The sequence below is a fragment of the Rutilus rutilus genome (genome assembly GCF_951802725.1).
Source record: "Rutilus rutilus genome assembly, chromosome: 6".
Classification (NCBI taxonomy): Eukaryota; Metazoa; Chordata; class Actinopteri; order Cypriniformes; family Leuciscidae; genus Rutilus; species Rutilus rutilus.
In genome coordinates, this window is record NC_140214.1 from 12,627,319 (window position 1) to 12,647,383 (window position 20,065).

General features: G+C 38.5%; 1 protein-coding gene across 3 annotated transcripts in view; it reads right to left on the reverse strand.

The window, feature by feature from the left end:
* epha4b (eph receptor A4b) overlaps positions 1–20,065 on the reverse strand; it is a 127,394-nt gene that overhangs the window by 31,910 nt on the left and 75,419 nt on the right. For all 3 annotated transcript variants that reach the window (XM_084411636.1, XM_084411635.1, XM_084411637.1), the window contains 3 exons: positions 2,620–2,687; positions 2,197–2,322; positions 898–1,083 (listed from right to left, as the gene is read on the reverse strand). In XM_084411636.1, the coding sequence (XP_084267762.1) occupies positions 898–1,083; positions 2,197–2,322; positions 2,620–2,687 (380 nt within the window). The remainder of the gene's footprint in view (positions 1–897; positions 1,084–2,196; positions 2,323–2,619; positions 2,688–20,065) is intronic.

Genomic DNA, 20,065 nt, shown 5'->3' on the forward strand with positions numbered 1-20,065 from the left:
ACATAATTTAAAAACATATAAAATTGACAAAACACACAAAATTACTAAAACTTTAACTAAAAATTAAAACAGAAAATGTATAAAAAAAATCAAACTAATCCAAAAATATGTATACAAAACCTATAAGAGTATCTCAATTGTACTAACACTGGTTCCTATACTTTTGCTAGGTTTTTTTTTTGGTGGGGTTGCCTTTTGGCCCAAGTAAAAAGACAAAAAAAAAAGAAAGATAATCTACCAGGTGAAAATCCATTTTCAAGTAACAGACCTCTTCTCAACAAATACAATTCGAAAAGACATTCAACACTTAGGTTTACTTAATATTATTTTAACGTAATGTTAACGTTCTGCATAACATTCCCTAATGAAAAGTTTCCAAGGAGCCAAACATTCCCTAATGAAAAGTAAACAGTTAACGGGTACATTTAGAGCAAGAATGTTTAGTCAAGCTTTAACCGAGAATCTAGGCTTGCTCTGCAATACATCTGCTGTAGCGAGCCAATACTCTTGTGTGGTCAGATCCAACTCAACAGATCCATTCAGGTGGAACAGTGGAGCTCTGTTCCTGTCCTCCCCAAGACTGAGCACATCAGTGAGTATACAGCACACCCCCATCTGCCTCTTAATCACAATGCCATGAAAACACTTTGTGACCACTGTGGCGGAAAAAGGTTGTTGGTGTAGTCACAATAATCATTTTTTGTCACACTTGTGCTATTCAACCACGCACTGAGCAATGAACTCAAGTGTGCAATTGAAATCTGAAAGCCCTTTTGAGAACAGCTTATTTTTCCCTCAGTGTTTATAATGCAGTGTAAGGTTACTTAAATGTTTCAGTCGATCATTTTAAAAGCCTTTGGGTGAAGGTGAACACGAAAGAACATGTCAGTCACTTACATCTGGTAACGACTCCCTCCAGTCGGATGATGTTGGGATGGTCGAACTGTCCCATGATGCTGGCCTCGCTCAGGAAGTCCCGCCTCTGCTTTTCGGAGTATCCTGCCTTCAGACTTTTGATGGCCACGTAGATTTCTCTCTTGCTGGGGAGCTTCAGACGGCCACTGCAAACCTCACCAAACTCACCTAGGGAGCGACACACAGCTTTCATCAGCGTCAGACTATGACAGGTTTTTGAAGGAAATATGCATAAATAATATCCATTTGACTGACTTTGGACACTGATTTTACGACTGCGACTTTAAGATTATATTACATCATCTAAGGATGTTTAGATATTTTTTACTGAGAAGCAAGGCAAAACACTTTATTATTCATTTATTTTATTTTATTTGAGCAGATTACATAGCAGCTTACAAAATAGAAATAAATTAACATGAAATATTGAATTGGATCTATGTATCAATCAGTCTCTATCCATCCATCCATCCATCCATCCATCCATCCATCCATCCATCCATCCATCCATCCATCCATCCATCCATCCATCCATCCATCCATCCATCCATCCATCTATCTATCTATCTATCTAATGTCTGTCTGTCTTTCTATCTGTCATTCTATCCATCACTGCAGAATTTCATTACTGACCAACCAGAATCAAGTTTTCCAGAAAGCTGTGCAGAGTGTCAGATGTGTTGAACTTACACAGAGAGCGTTTAGGGAAAGCTGTGCTATGTGGTGGATAACATCTCAGCCAAACAAATCTGGGTTAAACGTGTGTTCTGTTCTCACACAAAGAATCTAACAACATTTCTAAATGGTATCGTTTAATTCAGATCTCCTAAAGCCCTAAAGAACTCTGATGAACACTATCGCAGCCAGATGGAGAGAAAGAGGAAACGAGACAGAGAAAGAATGAAAGAAGCACTAAGTACAAACATTTTTTGAAAATGGAGAAGCAGACATTCACTCACAGAGAAACCAAACGCTGAGGAAAATGAGATTTCAAAGCTAAGTTCAGACGCAGAGATACGCGGTATTAATAGGTCAGTGTTTCAAACAGCAGCTTTATGTGGGAGGATTACAGTTGGCAGACGTTGTATAATTAGGGCTCAAATACAAATCTCTATTCTTTGACATATATTATCAAAGAACTGCAACTTACGCCCTGAAAACATTCCGAAAAAGGTTTTATGAAGTGAACAAACCCTAGTGTGCAAGTAGCGACATTTGTATAATGTGATTCAAAGTGATTTTATTTCCACAATTTGGTCTACAGAAGAGTCAGACTCTCACCTGCACCTATAACTCTCTCTATACGTATATTAGAGGCATCGATTTCCTTGGCAAAATCTCGGACGGCTTGATTTGGGTCCTCATAAGTGTGGGGGTGAATGTACGTCCTGCTTCCTGGCAGTTTCACTGCAATAAGAAGAAGAAGAAAAAAAGATCACATATGTTTTCACACAGGGATTTTGAGTCCAAGTGAAAACCAAGACACGACTGGACCATAAACCCAAACGGTCTCCTAAAAATGTTGGAAAAGATAAACTCCACAGTGAGGTTGAGCATGAGAGTTTTTGATTTATATCCCACTCTCATAGCTGGAAGAGAGACCTTTTACATTTATGTTACCTCTAAAAACAACCATTTGTTTTGACAATCCATTATGTATGAGTGTTTTGTGTGTTTGTGTGCGAGCTATTTTGGCCACCGTACCTCTCCCGTTCTGAAACTGCATTTTTTCTTCATCTGGATCTTGCTTCGCTTTGATGTAGCCACAATGTCTGAAACGCATAAAAAAGATAAAAACATCACCTATAAAAAGGTGTATTTTATAAACCAGCCATAAAATTGCCATTCAGGACTCGAGAGTGAGGAAAAGATTACAATTATTTCCATGCTGCTGAAGGAGATGAAGTTTCCTTCATATAATAGACTCAGCTGTAACATTAATCACTGTTTTCCAGTCTGTATATACTTAAAAGTCACCATGAAAAACATAATTGAAGATTCTTATATTTTTACAGAATGTTGCATTCAGATTTGCTTCCATTTAGTTAGTTACACCCAACTTCCTACGATCCAATCAATTCCCTCCCTACATTTTTTTTTCTCATTCCAGAAGCTGTTTCAATCGGATATACATCATAATAGACCATCAAAACTTCCCTTTCATGCTGACTTTAATTGAGTCTGAATGTGTTTGAATGAGCATGCCACCTAAAACATGAATACAACTGTTAAAATTTGAGTTTGAATAAGTGTATGCCCTGATAAAAGTTTGTCTTTGCATATATATATGTGTGTGTGTGTGTGTTGAGCACACTAGCACATCTGTGAGTAGTCTCTGAGGGCACGTTGGAATGTCTAAAAATACCCACTGGTGTTCTGGGTCTCCGTGGGTATGATTCTGAAACCGTCTGCCTTTGCCTGCAGCAATATAGTGCAACATACCCAGTATAAAAGCTCCTGGAACATTTTAAACATCGCAGTCATTTGTCAACTAATTGCAGTTGCAGTTTACGCAAAAAAAGTTTCCTGAAGTGCGTTTCCTGAAGGCACATGGTAATGAAATTATAATAGCAGTTTCACATTTTTTAAGTGAACAAGTTTGCCTTTTTATACATTCCTTGCGTAAGATAATCATAAACATGTCTGACTCGGTGTCTGTGATGGAAGCTTGAATATGAGACTAAACACAAGCTCAAAATTCCCTTGTGAAATCAGGAGGTTTATATTTAATATAGAACAAAAATAAAGGGGAGGTCGAGTTGTTACAGGATTGATGTAGTAAAGAAATAAATAAAAATAAGGTGCCAGTAATTAAAATAATACAGTAAAATAACAAAATAAAATAAACATTCAACATGAAGTTGAATTAATTAATATGTTTAATTAAAAAACTTTCAACATAGCATTTTTTATATATGGTTCCTTCCTATATAAATCCTTCAGCTTTCAATTAGTTAGGAGAAATTCTAGATAATTCTATAAACCAAATGACCTGACTTGCCTTTGAGTGTGTCTAGAAAGCCATTTATTTTCCTCCGTACCTTACAGCAGGTCATGAGGATGCTTGACTGAAGATCTTCTTGAACCGAATCAGCCTCCGCATCTTCCCACATGTAACTGCCTAATCTTTTATGCTCCTTTGCAAACAGCATTACGCTTTAATGAGAGAAGCTATGAGGGAATTACATTTCCTTTCTTCAGGTTCTCTTCTCCCCTGTTCCTGAGCCTAAACTCCCCTCGGTAATTTGTCTCGAAGTAAGAATCACTCATGACAGCTAATCTGAGAAGAAAATGTAGAACTCTCTCATTACAATCATGGACTAGTACATTTTAAAATCATATTTTGATTATAATTGGTTTGGGGCGAGTTCCAAGGCTCCCGTAATAAGCGTGCTCTCCGTTCGGCACGGCGAGGGAGCGGCCGAGTCTGTGATAAGAGTCGGCAGAAGGGAGACAGATGAGCTGGAGGCTTCTGGCTTTTAATTTGGCAGTAATGATGAGGAGAGGGGCCGCCCATGCCAGGGTCACAGGAGCCCAGCCATGGCCAGTTGGCAGGCTGAAGCTGAGTTTGAATGATTCTGTCTTTGGCAAGCGCACCTCACTCACACACACACACACATACATACATACGTGTGTATGCACCACATAGTGGAGTCGATTCCCAGTGTTCATCATGCTCCATCACTTCTGTTTGATGCTGATTTTATTTGGCTGAATCAAACACAAGCTTGTCATCATGTAAACGCCACTAATTGGCTGGACGGATGGATCCCCCCGTGCGTGTGTGTGCGTGTCTGTGTGACTGTGGAAACCTCGACTCATCTTGTCATTGATGTCAAGGAGAAGGAAGAAAGAAAAAAAAAGGAGACAAATGTGCCAAATAAACAAGAACGGTAGGTTAAGGTCATCAAAACTGGAAAACACGCCATTCATTAAGATCGTAACTTTCTCTTGTTGTTTTATGAATGCAATCTGACAAATGTGATAATATCAGCAAATATAACAGCTGTTTATTATGATAGGACTCAGCTATGCTGTCAGGAAAATGACAAGTGCACACCAAATACTGTGTGTGTTGTGACAATGATTTTGCATTCGTTTTTTCTAACGTTTTGTTAGGCTGATTATAATCCAATACCAGCATCCATTTACAGAGATGTTTAAAAGTACAACAGTTACATTTGCAGCACAGGTATTCTGAAATACAGGTGTTATTTTGTCATGTCATTTTATAGTTTGTCATGAGTTTAGACAGACAGACAGACAGACAGACAGATAGATAGATAGATAGATAGATAGATAGATAGATAGATAGATAGATAGATAGATAGATAGATAGATAGATAGATAGATAGATAGATAGATAGATAGATAGATAGATAGATAGATAGATAGATAGATAGATAGATAGATAGATAGATAGAACAATTATAGAGAGACAGACATTGAATGGATAGCTAGCTGGATGGATGGATGGATGGATGGATTAGATGAAAATGTGCGGATTCTATGCTGTTTACGTCAATAGGAAACATACATTTCCATTACGTAGTGTGTATGCGGATATTGAGGAGCACAAATCTTCTAAATCTGTTCTCACTGTACGTCTGTATGGCTGACAGGCCTCTCAGGAATCTAATGAGAAAAAGAGCATCTTGTATTGACAAAACGTCTCTCCTTGACGAACAAAGCAGTGAGCATCATCCTGATGAACGACTCCAATCTTCCAGTGTTCCTCCAATAAATGAGCGAGTGCTGCTTGCTTTTGTTCAGCATGGTCTCTGCTCTCTCAGTACGACCTGAACACCATGAGGACAAATCACTTTGTGTTGCCTAATGCACTCTCGCTCTCTTTCTCCAGAACATTCTGCCCCACAGAGGAGACAGATATGAGATGTTCGGTTTGCCTGGGACTGCTATTGTACTCTGCTGACGGGAGTGGAAAAAAGCTGTTCTCGCTCTATGTGAAGGTCTAGCATATTTCAGGTTCATATTTCCTTATTCTCTGAGTCGCGCACTCAATTTACATATCAATTTACCTTCCTGGTCTAATAATGCTGTCACATGAGCACCGTTTTTCACGACGGCTGTCCTGCAGACCATACCATTGCTTCTATAAAGAATAGTTCACCTAAATATGCTAATTCTGTCATCATTTATTCTCCCTAATGTAATTCCAAACCAGTATGACTTTCTTTCTTCCACGAGGCACAAAAAAAGATTTTTTAGATAATATTCCAGCCACTCTTTTGCCAAAATACACCAAAAAATTTTTTTTTTTATAATAATAATAAAATCGGCCCATTCAAATCACTCTCCTGAAGCTATTCAATAGCTTTGTGTGATGAACATATCAAAATGATATTGTCAAAATCTGGACATCCAACCAAGCTCTCATTGACATGTTCATGAGAGTTCATATTAGAAGTAAGGACATCAGAATAATAAACGAATCATCACTTTTCCAGAGGTTTAAAAGAGTACCTGAAAACCATACTTGAGTAAAAATACAGATACCTTGCAGTGAAAATAACCCCATTACAAGGTACCAATTCCGATATGATTTGAGTAAAAGTCTTAGAGTATTTGATTTTAACAGCCCTTAAGCATTTTACTCATTCTGAATGTAGGGTCAAATATGCACTAGTCCTCAACACGTAAGAGACATACCAGCGGAAATAAGAAACAGTTGATATTTTCTAAAATCTAAATAAAACTGCACACCTCAAAATTGCAATAAACCAAGGAAGACACAACAGTCTCAGTTAAGCTCAAGTGCATAAGTGAACCCATATCCTTCAAAATGGTCTCGTCAATATAGCAGATAAATTAAATAATGTTAAGTAAAATTAAATAATCAAAGTCTACTTGCACTGGATGTTCTGGTTTCGGTCTCATCACTGGCTGCAGTCATCATGACTTCATCTCCTAAATCAAACACCTGCGATTCAGCAACTACCTACTAATGTACTTACATTCACGTAAAGTAGCCTTGTTGACAAGTTTAGGTGAGTAAAGGCAAAATGCATAAGATATAGTACCGTCAATGCCCTTAGATGGCAATATCACTTCTTTATAGCAGAAACAAGTTAAAGTTAGATGCCATGCAAAATACTCAGTAAAACTACAAAGTGGCCAAAAAGATACTCAAGTACTTTAGTAACTAATTACATTTACTAAAATGCTTTACACCACTGATCTTTTCAATTATTTGATTGATTCAGTTCACATAACTGTCTAACTGATTTGTTCACTGATCATTTTTGTTTTGTTTTTTAAACAAGGCTATTGGATGGCTTCAGAAGATTTGGAATGTGGAATGCCAAGTCGTACGGACCACTTTTAAGTTTTTTTGTTTGTTTGCACCCAATCCTCATTCCTCTTCACTATATGGAAAACATTTTTTTAAAGTTAACCTTTTTTCTCTAGCTTTTTGATGCCGGTCTCTTATACAGTTTCAGATTTTAAACAGCTTTATTGGCATAGTAAAGACCAAAGCACAGAATCAATAAATATATATTTGTATATATTTTAAAGAAATTTTTGTGACAATAAAAATATTTATAATGTTACAAAAATATCTATATTTTAAAAAATGCTTTTCTTTTGAACCCACTATTCAGCAAACAATCCCGAAAAAAATGTTTATCACGTTTTCCACAAAGATATTTAACTGTTTTAACACTGATAATTATAAGAAATATTTCTCGAGTAGAAAATCAACATATTAGAATGATTTCTGAAGGATCATGTGACTATGGAATGAAGTAATGGCTGCTGAAATTCAGCTTTGCCATCATAGGAAAAAATTTAAACGGAGCTGTAAAATTACTGTGCATTGTAACAATATTTATCATTAATACTGCATTTTTGATAAAATAAATGTAGCCTTGGTAACAAGAGACTTCTTAAAAAAAAAAAAAAATTCTTACAGACCCCAAACTTTTGAAGGGTACTGTACATGCAAAAAAAAAAAAAAAAGTATTAATACAAAATGTAAGGAGGAATAAAACAGCTTGTTATGGTTTGCCATTTTATGCATGTCGCGCAACATCTCAGTTATTCTTCTCTCTTATCTGACCTTTTCACTTTTTAGAACTTCCATCGCCATCGTTTCTCCTTTCCTTTTATCTCTCTCGCTATACTTTCACATCTACGTCTTGACACTCTTTGAGGGCTCGAGTCGGAGCAGGGGCTGACGATTGTGCTGACAGTGTGCTTTCTGCTCGGAGCGCTCTGCTGAGCTGCAGCATACTAACGCTATTGAAATGAGACTTGGGGAGAAAGTGATCCACTGTAACAGGAACCCTAGAGCTGTAGAGCCCATTCCCATCAGCCCCTGCCCTGAGCGGCGAGCTGACTAAGGCATTTTTTGATTCCCCCATCTCTGCGAGGTGCCTGGTGTGAAAAACGGCTCTCTCCAAAACAGAATCTCTTCAGGATCAAGAACGCCGGCCAGACAAAGACAGCGGCGTGATCAAACGCAAGGAAACTTTCTCCTCGGCGTCACCTCGGGTGGATGGGTTTTTACACCGAGGCGCCTTTAGAAGAAAGTTTGATACCTTTAAACTGAGTAAATATGGATGTAAAGGGAAGGCTTTGAAACCAAACAGTCTCAAATTGAAATGTGAATCTAATGGAAGTTCAAAGGCTGGAAAGATGCAAAAGAACTTCTCAACCTTGACAAAACTTTCTCGAAATTCAAATTTTGGACAAACGACGATAAACAAGCTGCACAATGAGACATATTTCAGATGAAAAGCAGGCTTGATATTCAGAAGAGTTGATCGAGACTGTTTGGTGCAAGTGGACTACAGAAATACGAGGATGGCATTCCATTCATCTCCATTAAAGCCTCCCTAGCCACATGTCCTTGCCAACTGATTCTAACTGACTTAAAATTAGGTGAAAAAGAAAATGGTTCAGATATTCCCATGACTGCTGCTGCTCTTACCCTCGCGCTCCAGCAGTGTGCTGAATTACGATCACCTCATCTGCTTTAATTCATCCGGCGTCTCATTTTACAAACACAAAATTACCGCCTTAGAAATGAGAGCAAGAGAGTCGGCATGAAGGAAGCCATTCGCTAAAGAGTAATCAGTGACTGTTTGGCCAAAGTTATGACCCTTTGAAATATCATAAACTTGAAATTAAAACTTCCTTTTTAAACTTGATTTTTATTTAAACGAACATGCATGTTTATCGTGGGCTTCTGCAAAATACACACATCTGACCTCTACGCTGACCTTCTCTACTGATCTGTTCCACCCCTAAAACATTCTCCTCCTCTCAGAGTGATGAATGGCAGGCGGTCTTAAATGCTGACTTCCTGTTTGGCGCGCGTCTGGGCTGGGGAAGAGCTGTAAAACCTGAAAGGGAGCCTGCAAAGGGCACAGCATGAAGTTATTTCCTCCCATAATGCTTAATTGCTTGTTTGATTACCTTGTGTTTTTTACAGCATTAAAACGGGAGGTGACCAACCTTAGCTTTTCATTTGACAATTAGCATGTGACCTTGAGATAACCGCCCGTGCTGATGACACAAAACAACTACGGTCAAGGTGATGTGTGGATTTTACTTTTTATTAATGCGAGAACTAAAGAAGCGTAGGAGACAGAGTGACCTTTTCAGGTCTGCAAAATGTCTACAGCTAATTCATGCAGCTACGCTGGAATTCTGAAAAAGTACAACTTTTACAGTCTGATACCATAAGTTTTCTAATTTTCACTAAGAATTTTTTATTCTCTTAAAGCTGCAGTCGGCAAGTCTGGCAGATTGAGTGGACTTAGCCAAAATTTTGAATGTTTACAACTCTCATGCCCCTCCCCCACTACCAACGAGCGCCAGTGCGTGTGTACCTGATTTTCTGTGAACGCGCGTCTCTTCAGCATTGATCAACACCATGGACTCGGAGGTAGGCTGCCCTGGCTAATCTATCCATAGATAGCAATAACCGAGGAATTGGAAGCTTGTTAGTAGATTTTCTCTCCGCCATCACGCTTCGTACAATCTTCAGGCGTGTCGTGTGCATCTGCGCGAGGGAGAGGGAATCTGACGCGTGTGCACGACCTGTGATTGACAGTCAGATCTCACACCCCCCTGCGCTGATTGGACCCGATGAGACGGGAGCGGTGGGTTTTTGCAAAACAAATAACATGCTCCAGGTGGAGTTAGAAGCTCGGGTTTTTTTCTAAAACCACCTTATTTATGTTGTTCTGTCGGATTATAGTGTCAATTTCACTGAATTTGATCAAAAAAATGTTGCCGACGGCAGCTTTAAGAAGGGATACTTCAGGATTTAGCATTAAGCTTTGTATTAGTAGAAAACCTGTAGTACTTTCGAATTACCGTGCTTTCCACCCTCATATCCCCCTGAGATGAGAGATTTATGTATTTTTTGTCTGGAAAAAATCCTCCGATGACGCAAAAATCGTCATTTTGCGTCATCGGAGGATTTTTTGGCCAGAGGCTAAAGACTACAGCCAGTAGTAGGGGCTGTCCCGCATGTTTTCAACCTGCCCATAGAGGGTGGGATCTCACTCACAGAATGTACGCAACAGTGTCAGCCGTCTTTCTTTGGAAGCTAAGCTAGCAGGCTCTTGTTCTGTGGAGAAAGCTGAGTAGTAGGAGAAAGCTGAGTAGTAGGGGTTACTAGGGCTGGTCCGAATACCATTTTTTGAGCTTCGAAGCTTCGACAGGAATTAACATCGAATATTCGAAGCTTCGGAGGGAGGGGGCTGAACATATTCTTCTCTCTAATAAAGGCAGGAATCTCTATGCGTCTGTCTGTTTGCATTTAGATTATTTATCTTGCATTTAGAACCGTTCATCCAATCGACTTCACGAGTGCAGTGTCACATTTGGTGCAATATAGACACGCGAGACGTGACACGTTAAGAATTAATAAACTTTTAATACAGAACAGCGCGAGCGGGAAGCGCGCGTGCGCCTCACGCGCAACACTGCACTTGATACAAAACACAGCCTAATATTTTTCTGAGTAACAAATAACTCTCAAATCAGAAATAAGCAGCACAGTAATTACTGACACAGTAAAGGGTAGGCTAATATATTGTTTCTATTCTATTTCCACAATGTCAAAGCAACGCAGCTTATAGACTAACGTTACAAGCTCAGGCATGCACTTTTGCCCATACAAACTCCGCTGTTCTGCGCTCTAAAATAAGAGTATTGTATTTCGCCCAAAAATACTAAAACAATAACCGTATGAGAGGGTGTTTTAGGCTATATCATGTTATAGCCAGATATGACGATGCTTACTTAGCCTACAGCACGCGTCACCGCAGATCAGCATCTATTCATAAAGCCAACGTGCAAACTATCGCAAATCAAAGTGAAAGTGGGTCGCAGATGCTTTAACACACAATCAACTTCATTAAAAGTAAAGAATCGAAATGATCTTACCAGGGCTGTTGCCGCTCTCATATTGCGGTCTTTGATTTAGAAATTTTAGCTGACGATCAGTAAAATGCAGCTTATCTGTTGCTAGTGACGTGCACTCCATCACATCTGCCTATAGCGCGGGATTTGAAGTTCGGATTCATATCCGTTTTGCAAAAACACATTTATGTGTTCATTGTTCATATTGATAAATCAGAGAGAACTATCCGATCTGAGAAAATGCATGACAGCCCCATTCAAGCGCGAATGGGAACAGTTTCTAGGGGGATGCCAGGTGTGAAAAAAAAATAAATAATTAAAACGAATATTCGAATGTCAAATTTGAAAATCGAATACCAACCCACCGAACGAATATTCGAATACTCGAATATTCTGGTACAGCCCTAGGGGTTACCATCCTCTTTTTCCCGGACATGTCCGGCCGTCGAGATCGTCCAAAATGTCCGGGATTCGGCTTTTGCTTTCTGCAGTCGCCATTCATTGTTTACATGCACACCTTTTGTTTCAATCTAACTGAATTCATTCCGATTGGTGAATCTGAATGTAGTGTTTATTACATGAACGCTAAACAAGTGATCGGTTGATATGCGTTTTAACATTGCAAAGAAAATTCCCGCTCCTCCGTGAGAGATACGAGACCGGTGCGCTCATCAGTAATCTCAGGCCGTTCTCCCGCGGCCCTCAGCCTCGTCCTGCTCGCCACAGTAAGCATAATGAATGTATCACGCAAAAGCCGAATCCCGGACATTTTGGGCGATCTCGAAATCCCGGGCAAACTCGTCGCGGAGACTCACTAGTAGCCTAGCCTTGTTGTTTAACTGCACTCTTACCGGTAGGCGTGGCTTGGGAGTGGCCTCCTAGGGCAGCGAAGCAAGTGCATTCTGGGAGTTGTTGTCTTTCAACCACATAAGCCAAAAATACATTTTCTGGCTTTTCTCAGTCTAGAAAGCTCCAAATTCAAAAATAATTTCACATTTCTTCTACATAAATGACCTATTTTAAATACACATTCATCTTTCCAGAGGTGAAGTATCCCTTTAAATGAAGGTTCCAGAAGGGGGGTTTCGCAGCAGAGCCACAGAAGAACCATTTTTGGCTCCACAAAGAACTGTTTCACAGTTCTTTAAAGAAACATTTTTGTCTTTGTGTGAAGAACAGTTTAAAAATCTAAAGAACCTATACTTCTACTATAACACAACTTTTGTGGAATGGTTAAGTTCCATGGAAGTTAAAGAAGACAGAGATGCCAATAAAACATTTATTTTTAAGAGTGTTTAGAAATCAAAGTTCTGGTGCTTTAAATAGTTAGTTAGATAGTGTTAACCCAAACTGAAAATGCAAAATTTCAGAAACACCACCACTGTAGTCTAATTTGAATTAATAACATTTCAGACAACGTCAGGTGCTAACAATGTATAAACACTACTTCAAAATAAAGATTTTGCAATGGTTCTTTGCAGCACCTTATGTTTAACTCTTCTTATAAAGCATATTCTTTCACTGTATTAAGTTACATGTGCTATATAGCCTTTAAGAGATTCAAAACATACTTGATGGGATATTATATGTTCTTTAAATCAGCATTTTGGTTTCTGTGTTGCTTAAAGAGGTGACTTGCTTCCAAAACACAAAATATACTTGCAAGAATGCTTGATGTGGCGAGCAGGACGAGTGGCGTGATTAATGATGAGCGGAAGCATAAAAGGAGGAGTGACGACAGTGGAGATCGAGAGAGGACAGGCCTGGACTTGTGTTTTGTTTGTTTTATTATATGTGACAGCACTCGTCCGTGAGGGGCTGCTGTCTTTTACTTTTGTTTTGTATTTGTTTATTTTATTATTAAAGTTGTGAATTTTCGACAGTTCCCACCTCCTTCTTCCCACAACAACGAACTGCGTTACACTTTTCCCAAACAATGGAAGTCAGAGGGTCCTGTGTTGCTTTGGAACCCACTGACTTCCATGGATAAAAAAGAAAAGAGAAACAAGGAAACTCTGTTAAACAGAAAAAAAAGAAAGTCATAGAGGTTTGGAACGAGATGTGGGAAAGTAAATGATGTGAATATGCTGATTTAAAGAAAGTACAATTTCACATCAATAACCTTGTTTTTTTCCATCTCTAAAGATCTATACAGCCCATATAACTCAAATGTACAGTGAAAAATTATGCTTTAAAAGAAGATTTGTACACTGAAGACATTTTATTTTGAAGATCGCTAGATAATAAGTTGCGTTTATACGTTTGTTAACATCTGACGCAGTCCACAACACTTTTGGTATATTTCAAATTAGACGGCAGTGGCCGTGTTTGAAGCTAGAATAAAAGTAAATGACTTTCAGGGGTCTCTATTACTGACAAAAAAAGAAAATTATGTGAATGATCTCGTCAACATTCAGTAATGAGGAAATTCAACAAATGAAAGCACTTTGTTCTGAATCCTTTGTTCACTACTGTCACGCCAATAAAGAGAAAGGGAGAGAAACAGGGATCGGATTTGTTTCTGGGCTTTAGAACATCTATGCCGCATGCAATGCAGAACAAAAGAGAAGTTACAATACGCTATTCAACGTCTATACAAAATTAGTCTCCAAAAATTGACAAAGTTGAAAGAGATGCACAGAGACGCTCTGCAATGCTCCATATTTTTGGTGAGGGAACGTTTTGGCCTGCAGTGTCCATCAGAAGGCCTGATTAGCATAAACGACAGGCTTTTTTTCAAAGATCAGACGGTTTCTAATCATTCGGTGTGTTTGCCACAGTGCTAATAAGATGGAGACGGACTGAGAAATGCCTCCCTAATGCTTTCATCACGCAGAGTGGCTTTTCAGATTAATGGCAATCGGAGACACCCACGGCTCCAGCTCACGGGGGCCGTCGACGCTGCATCGTGCGGTCATTACATTATCACGCAATAACAGATAGCCCGAATGAATGCGAAACAAAACGCCCGTCCCTTGTCTCTTGATCCTTCATTTTCTTTAAGCTATACTTGCTCTTGGCTCCTTTCTCTGCTGGAGGAGACCTGGCAGATATCCAAGGCCTACGCTTGCTGTTTTAAAAAAAGATTTACTCCAGCCAAAGTCATTATTAGTGAAGTGAAGAGATTAAATGGAGATATGTGCTAAATTCCAGGATGTGTTTCTGATAGGTGTGGAGCAACATCTCATTTGTTAGCGATTCATTACGGTAATTGAGAATGCAGGAGAGAAAATTACGGTGATAATGATCCTGTTTTTGAGAGCCGCTTTTTATTAGTTTGATTCAGTACAGCAGTCAGAATCCAATTAATTAAGGAGTCTGACCTCTGACATGATTACTAGTGTCGCCCTAATCTATGCAGGGGTCGTGATACGTAATAAAACTCTCATTTGCTAATCGGCCAAAAGAAAATGAAATGGCATAAAGTGCATGCCTTTGTTTTTTGTGAAAAAACAGTGTAAATGAGGCTAAATGTGACAAGAAGTTCATTTTGGTTGACTTTTAATTAAAAATTATAAATACTGCGGATAAAAATCGTGAAAGGTTAAGCAATCCAAAATTATTATTTTTTTTACAGTTATTATTTAAATGTTATAATTTAAAATATTATTATATTATTATTAGTAGTAGTAGTAGTGTATTTCTAATGTTGCACACGCCCTGACTTTCTTTAAAAAAAATTATTAAAAGCACAAATAATAATAATAATAATGTCTAATGTCCTAAACTAAGCCTGAAAAAATTAAATAAAAGCACTAAACAAAATTGTATAATAATAAAAAATACTACTTTTATTAATACAAAAAAATTATTATTAGGGGTTCAAGCATGAAATGCTGAAACCCTATTGTAATTGTAAGGATTTGTAAAACTGATCGTGCAGGCCAAACCGTAAGGCCTAGAGACTTGAAACCTGGCCAGATGGTAGGCCTCCATTTGGGGAGTACCTATCAGAGTATGACCCCGACTGGACTGGCCCATAGGTGGCGCTACAGCAACCAAAAGTACAAAATCTCTCATAACTCTTAGACCGTTTGAGTCTTAGACCGTCTTACACCACTGTGATCCCTGGCTCAAGGCAGACAACATGTGTATCTCCAATTTCGATTTAAGCAGGAAAAAAATTCTGCTATGTCGAATTTTGTCCAAAACCTACTTTTGCGAACTAGTCCCTGGTTTTTCGCCCGATCGGAACCAAACCAGTCTAGGACAATTCTCTGGACTCTCTATCAATAATTATCGAAAAAAAGTTGAACTTTTGCATTTGGGTGGCTGTAACAGGGTCATTTAGAAAAGGGGCGGTACAAAATACACTCAAAAGCCAATAAATCCTAAAGAAAAACAAAAATTTACGAGCATATGTGTCATAACATGGTGAAGAAGCATGCAGAGTTTCATGGAGATCGGACCATAGGTGGCGCTATAACTGTTAAAATGCTTTAAAAGCATATATTTCCTATGGTAAATTGCCTGTATTGGCTGTAAATGGTATTTTCCATCTAGTATGTCAGTGGTTACATGCTTGCTAAATAAAACTTAATAACTTTTGATGCTATTGTGCTTAAAGGCCTTAAAGAGATACTCCACTTTTTTTGGAAATAGGCTCATTTTACAACTCCCCCAGAGTTAAACAGTTGAGTTTTACCGTTTTCGGATCCATTCAGCCGATCTCCGGGTCTGGCGGTACCACTTTTAGCATAGCTTAGCATAGATCATTGAATCGGACAAGACCATTAGCATCTCGCAGCGCCTGAAAATAGGTCTAATAGGTTAGACAAACTTAGTCCCGGTCACGTTGGAAGTTACAGAGCTGGGGACTATTTTCAGGCGCTGCGTCATATCATTACGCCTGCTGCACTCATGGTACGGCAGCAAAGTTTCTTGATTATTACGCGGGAATGAGAGTATAGTTCCTAGCCACATCAGCCTAGAAAATCGCAACTTTACATTTTCCGTCGGTCTCAGTACACGATATAACTACAGAAGAGTCAAGTTTTAAATAGGAAAAACATCGAAACTCTTTCGTCATTTTTTTGAGAGAGATGCTAATGGTCTTGTCCGATTCAATGATCTATGCTAAGCTATGCTAAAAGTGGTACCGCCAGACCCGGAGTTCGGCTGAATGGATTCAAAACGGTAAGACTCAACTGTTTAACTCTGGGGGAGTTGTAAAATGAGCCTATTTCCAAAAAAAGTGGAGTATCCCTTTAAAGGCCTTAACTGCTTGAACCCCGATAAATGCTGCTTGCAGCTTTAATTATTACTGTCTCTGCAAACCAATCATAACCAATCATATTTCTAATGCTATAACCTTCGAATGCTAAAACTTTTTGTAGGTCTCAGCAAAGCTTTTTGCAGAAAGTACTATAATACTTGGAAATGTACACTCTTTTCCTCAAAGAATTAAAGCTCCAGCCACACAAACATGCCTGTCACCTCTTTCCAACAAAAGCTTTAAGATTCCCTTCCTCTATAATTGTGCTCGACAGGAGGCAGCTTGCTTTGCTTTCATTACCTCAGTGTTTACTTCTCCTTTATGCTGACTGCGCGATATTTCAGTCACTCCTCAAATCGCACCGCTCAAAATGAACTGAGCTATAGTGCAGTCCATCCTATAGAAACAATTATAGGACCGACGTTGCTGCCAAAGAGCGCTTTTACACACAGCGAGTATATTGCGGTGAGAGGCTAGTCCATCACATTAAGAGGATGGGAGAACCATTACACCTCTGGAAAAACGTGAGAAGTATGTGCGTGTATGTGTTTGCACGTGTGTGTGTAAATTAGAATGCATCAAGAAGGCCCCGCTTGCAATATACTTGGTATTCACCATTCCAGCTTTTAAAATGGAGTTTCAGTTTATATGCAGTTTTGGCTCTAAAACGTCATTATGTCTGTTGTGCTACAATTGCAGGGTTGGAGAGGCGCTTTGGTGTGTCTGTTAGCAGCACAGATGCATCTATACCGGGGTAGAAAAACAAAGAGCCAAACTTTTATTAAATTGGTGCCATTTGGCCAATCAAAGATGTCATTTCGATGCTACCAAATACGAGCACACTAGAGGTAAAACCGAACATTTTATGCAAAAGTCCATTATGAACATGGCAGATAATAGGAGGAAGAAAATTATCGAAAACATGTTTGAGTGCATGAAGTGCTCTCAGCTTCAGGTTCTTGGGAGAAACGTTCTACTCACATGAAAGTGGATGAGTGTATGCACATTTTCCTGTCATCGTGGAGTTTTAAGAATAACCCAGGGCTTATAGCAGATGCTTCGAGGATAACATCTCATTGACAAAGAGCTTCTTTTTCTCTCTGATTAGATCGGCTTGAAAATCTTCCTGTGCACTTCATCTTTTATTACACAGACAAATTCATCTGTGCCATACTTGCATCATCAAGGATTTAAGTGAAAGATATTTTGTAGAATCTCAAATTCACCCTGACATGATGAGAAGCAGACTGTATATGACAAAAGAGGTAGAGGGTTTTAAACACATTATAAACTTAACTCTTTCCCTGCCAGCGTTTTTGATCATTTTCACAAAACTTTCATGGCCCCCGGAAAATTTTGTTGTATGAATATCTGAACAGGCAATATATCAAAAGAAAGAACAGACCCTCTGCTTTTAAACAACAACAACAACAACAAATGATTCTAGCTTCATGCATTTTTTTTTTTTTTTTTTTTTATCAACACTTAAATGTGGGTAAGTTTCATTAAAAAAAGTAACATTTTGAGCAAAAAGCTGAGGAAATTGTGTTTTTGTCAAAAACTACATCAGGTCAGGGTGATGATCAAAACATCCATCAACACCCCCAAAGCTTCACAGTCCTATAGCTCGTCCTCGGTCAACATTTCATTCAGTAACATTAGACAGTTTTGATTTATATGCTTTTTAATGTTGATGATCACATGCTTTTACATATGCATCTGCTTACATATGCTATCTCTTTTTTCCGCTTATCCTTCGCCGCCTGTCTTTTGATCAGGAGATTCTGTACTCTTTCAGAAGATGTAATAGCGGGCCTAATGTATAAAAGTGAAAATACGGAAAGCTGGAAAATTCCTTCGATGGCGTGGAAGTGGTATCTCATAAATGATGGAAATGTCTGTCAATGGCGGGGAAAGAGTTAAAGTTGCACCAGAGATATTATAAAGAGGAGTGGGGAAACTATTTGTATAAAAATGAATGGGAAAAATCAAGATGCTCAATACTGCAGCTTTAGAAATTAAAATCCCAATTTGTTTTCTCTAGAAGGAACATGCACATTTAACTGGAAGGGCAAGCTTTTTTTTTAGCAGCATCATGCAAAGCTTTTCAAATTTTTACAGTTACTGATGCCATTGTAGCAATGCTTTATTTGAGGTAAATCACTATTCATTTATTCCAAAAGTATCTATAAAGCAGGATCTACTGAAATAAAATGAGTAATAAACAACATTCAGATGGTCATGTAATCTTAACATAGCACCCCAATAAGGCAACCTGCTCCATACAGAAGCAGTTCTTTGAAGGCCGCTAACATTCATTATACGATTTTAAGCATTTATAAAAAATTCTTAACTATTTAAATGAGGGGGAAAATCACTGAGTTCACCCTAAAGAAGCATAATAGAACCTTTCAGATAATTCATTTAATCAGTATTAAAAAATACAGCAGCTATTGATAGTTATTCAAAAATACTATGCTTGCTTGATTCGAGTGCAGCAGAAATATTAAAAATGTAATTAAAAAGACAAATATTGGCACGTATGGCGTGCACGCCAAATAATTAGGCGCTCCACTGAGGATACGGCTTAAAAGAGATAATCCTAAAGGATAGAGCGAGTTAGACGTGGGAGTAAAATAGATTTTCCAACTTTCTCATAAAACAAAAATAATTGTCTGGCAATGATGAGAGCAGCAGTGATGTTCGATAAGTCCAAGAGCTAAATTTGCAGGAGTTTCCCAGCCGTTAGCACCCACCTGCTGTGTTTTAATTGCTTTTTAGGGAAACAGAGTTTAAAAAAACAAAGCAAATTGTACGAATTTGATGACTGAACACCATCTGCCTGCTGTAGCACATGCCAGTTTATCTTTTTGTCCACATATAAGACCACAAATATTCTGTATTCTTTCGGCCAATGTAAGTCCCTGGTGCACTGAACAAGCAAATTAAAATAGCATTATTTATTAATTTGCTTATTTTTATGTCAGTGACTATTTTCTTCACGTTAAAAGTAAAGAGAATCGAGAGAACAGAGATAATATTTTGTGTGCTAATAGCTCCAACTAAAACTTTATTTCTATTAACTAGCGCACTGATTTTATATTGAGAATTTGGCTGTATGGCCGATTAGAAACATGCATTTTTATGGTATGCTAATCATGCTTTCCTGTTTTCATTCAAGGTGGCGAATGATGCTAATTAGCTGTATTTCAAACGATTATAATAAAGCATAAATCCCAGCCTCAGTCTGTGTGGTAGGCTGCAACTAATGTGCAAGAATTATAGCGGTGGAGCAAGCAATGCTGATGTTAAAATCTCTAAATTATGCATTATCTCTGTGAGCCAGGTGAAATCATCAACAGCACAAAAATGTGCTAATGGCACGGTAGCCTAAGGAAATGCTGCTCATGTTCTTACTGACCGAAAAGGAGAAAGAGGAAGGGAGAGAATTGGGGACTATTGATAGAAAACAAAGTACAGCTGAAAACTGAAGGTCTAATCAACCACTCTGCTACTGTTTGTTCAATCGTTTGT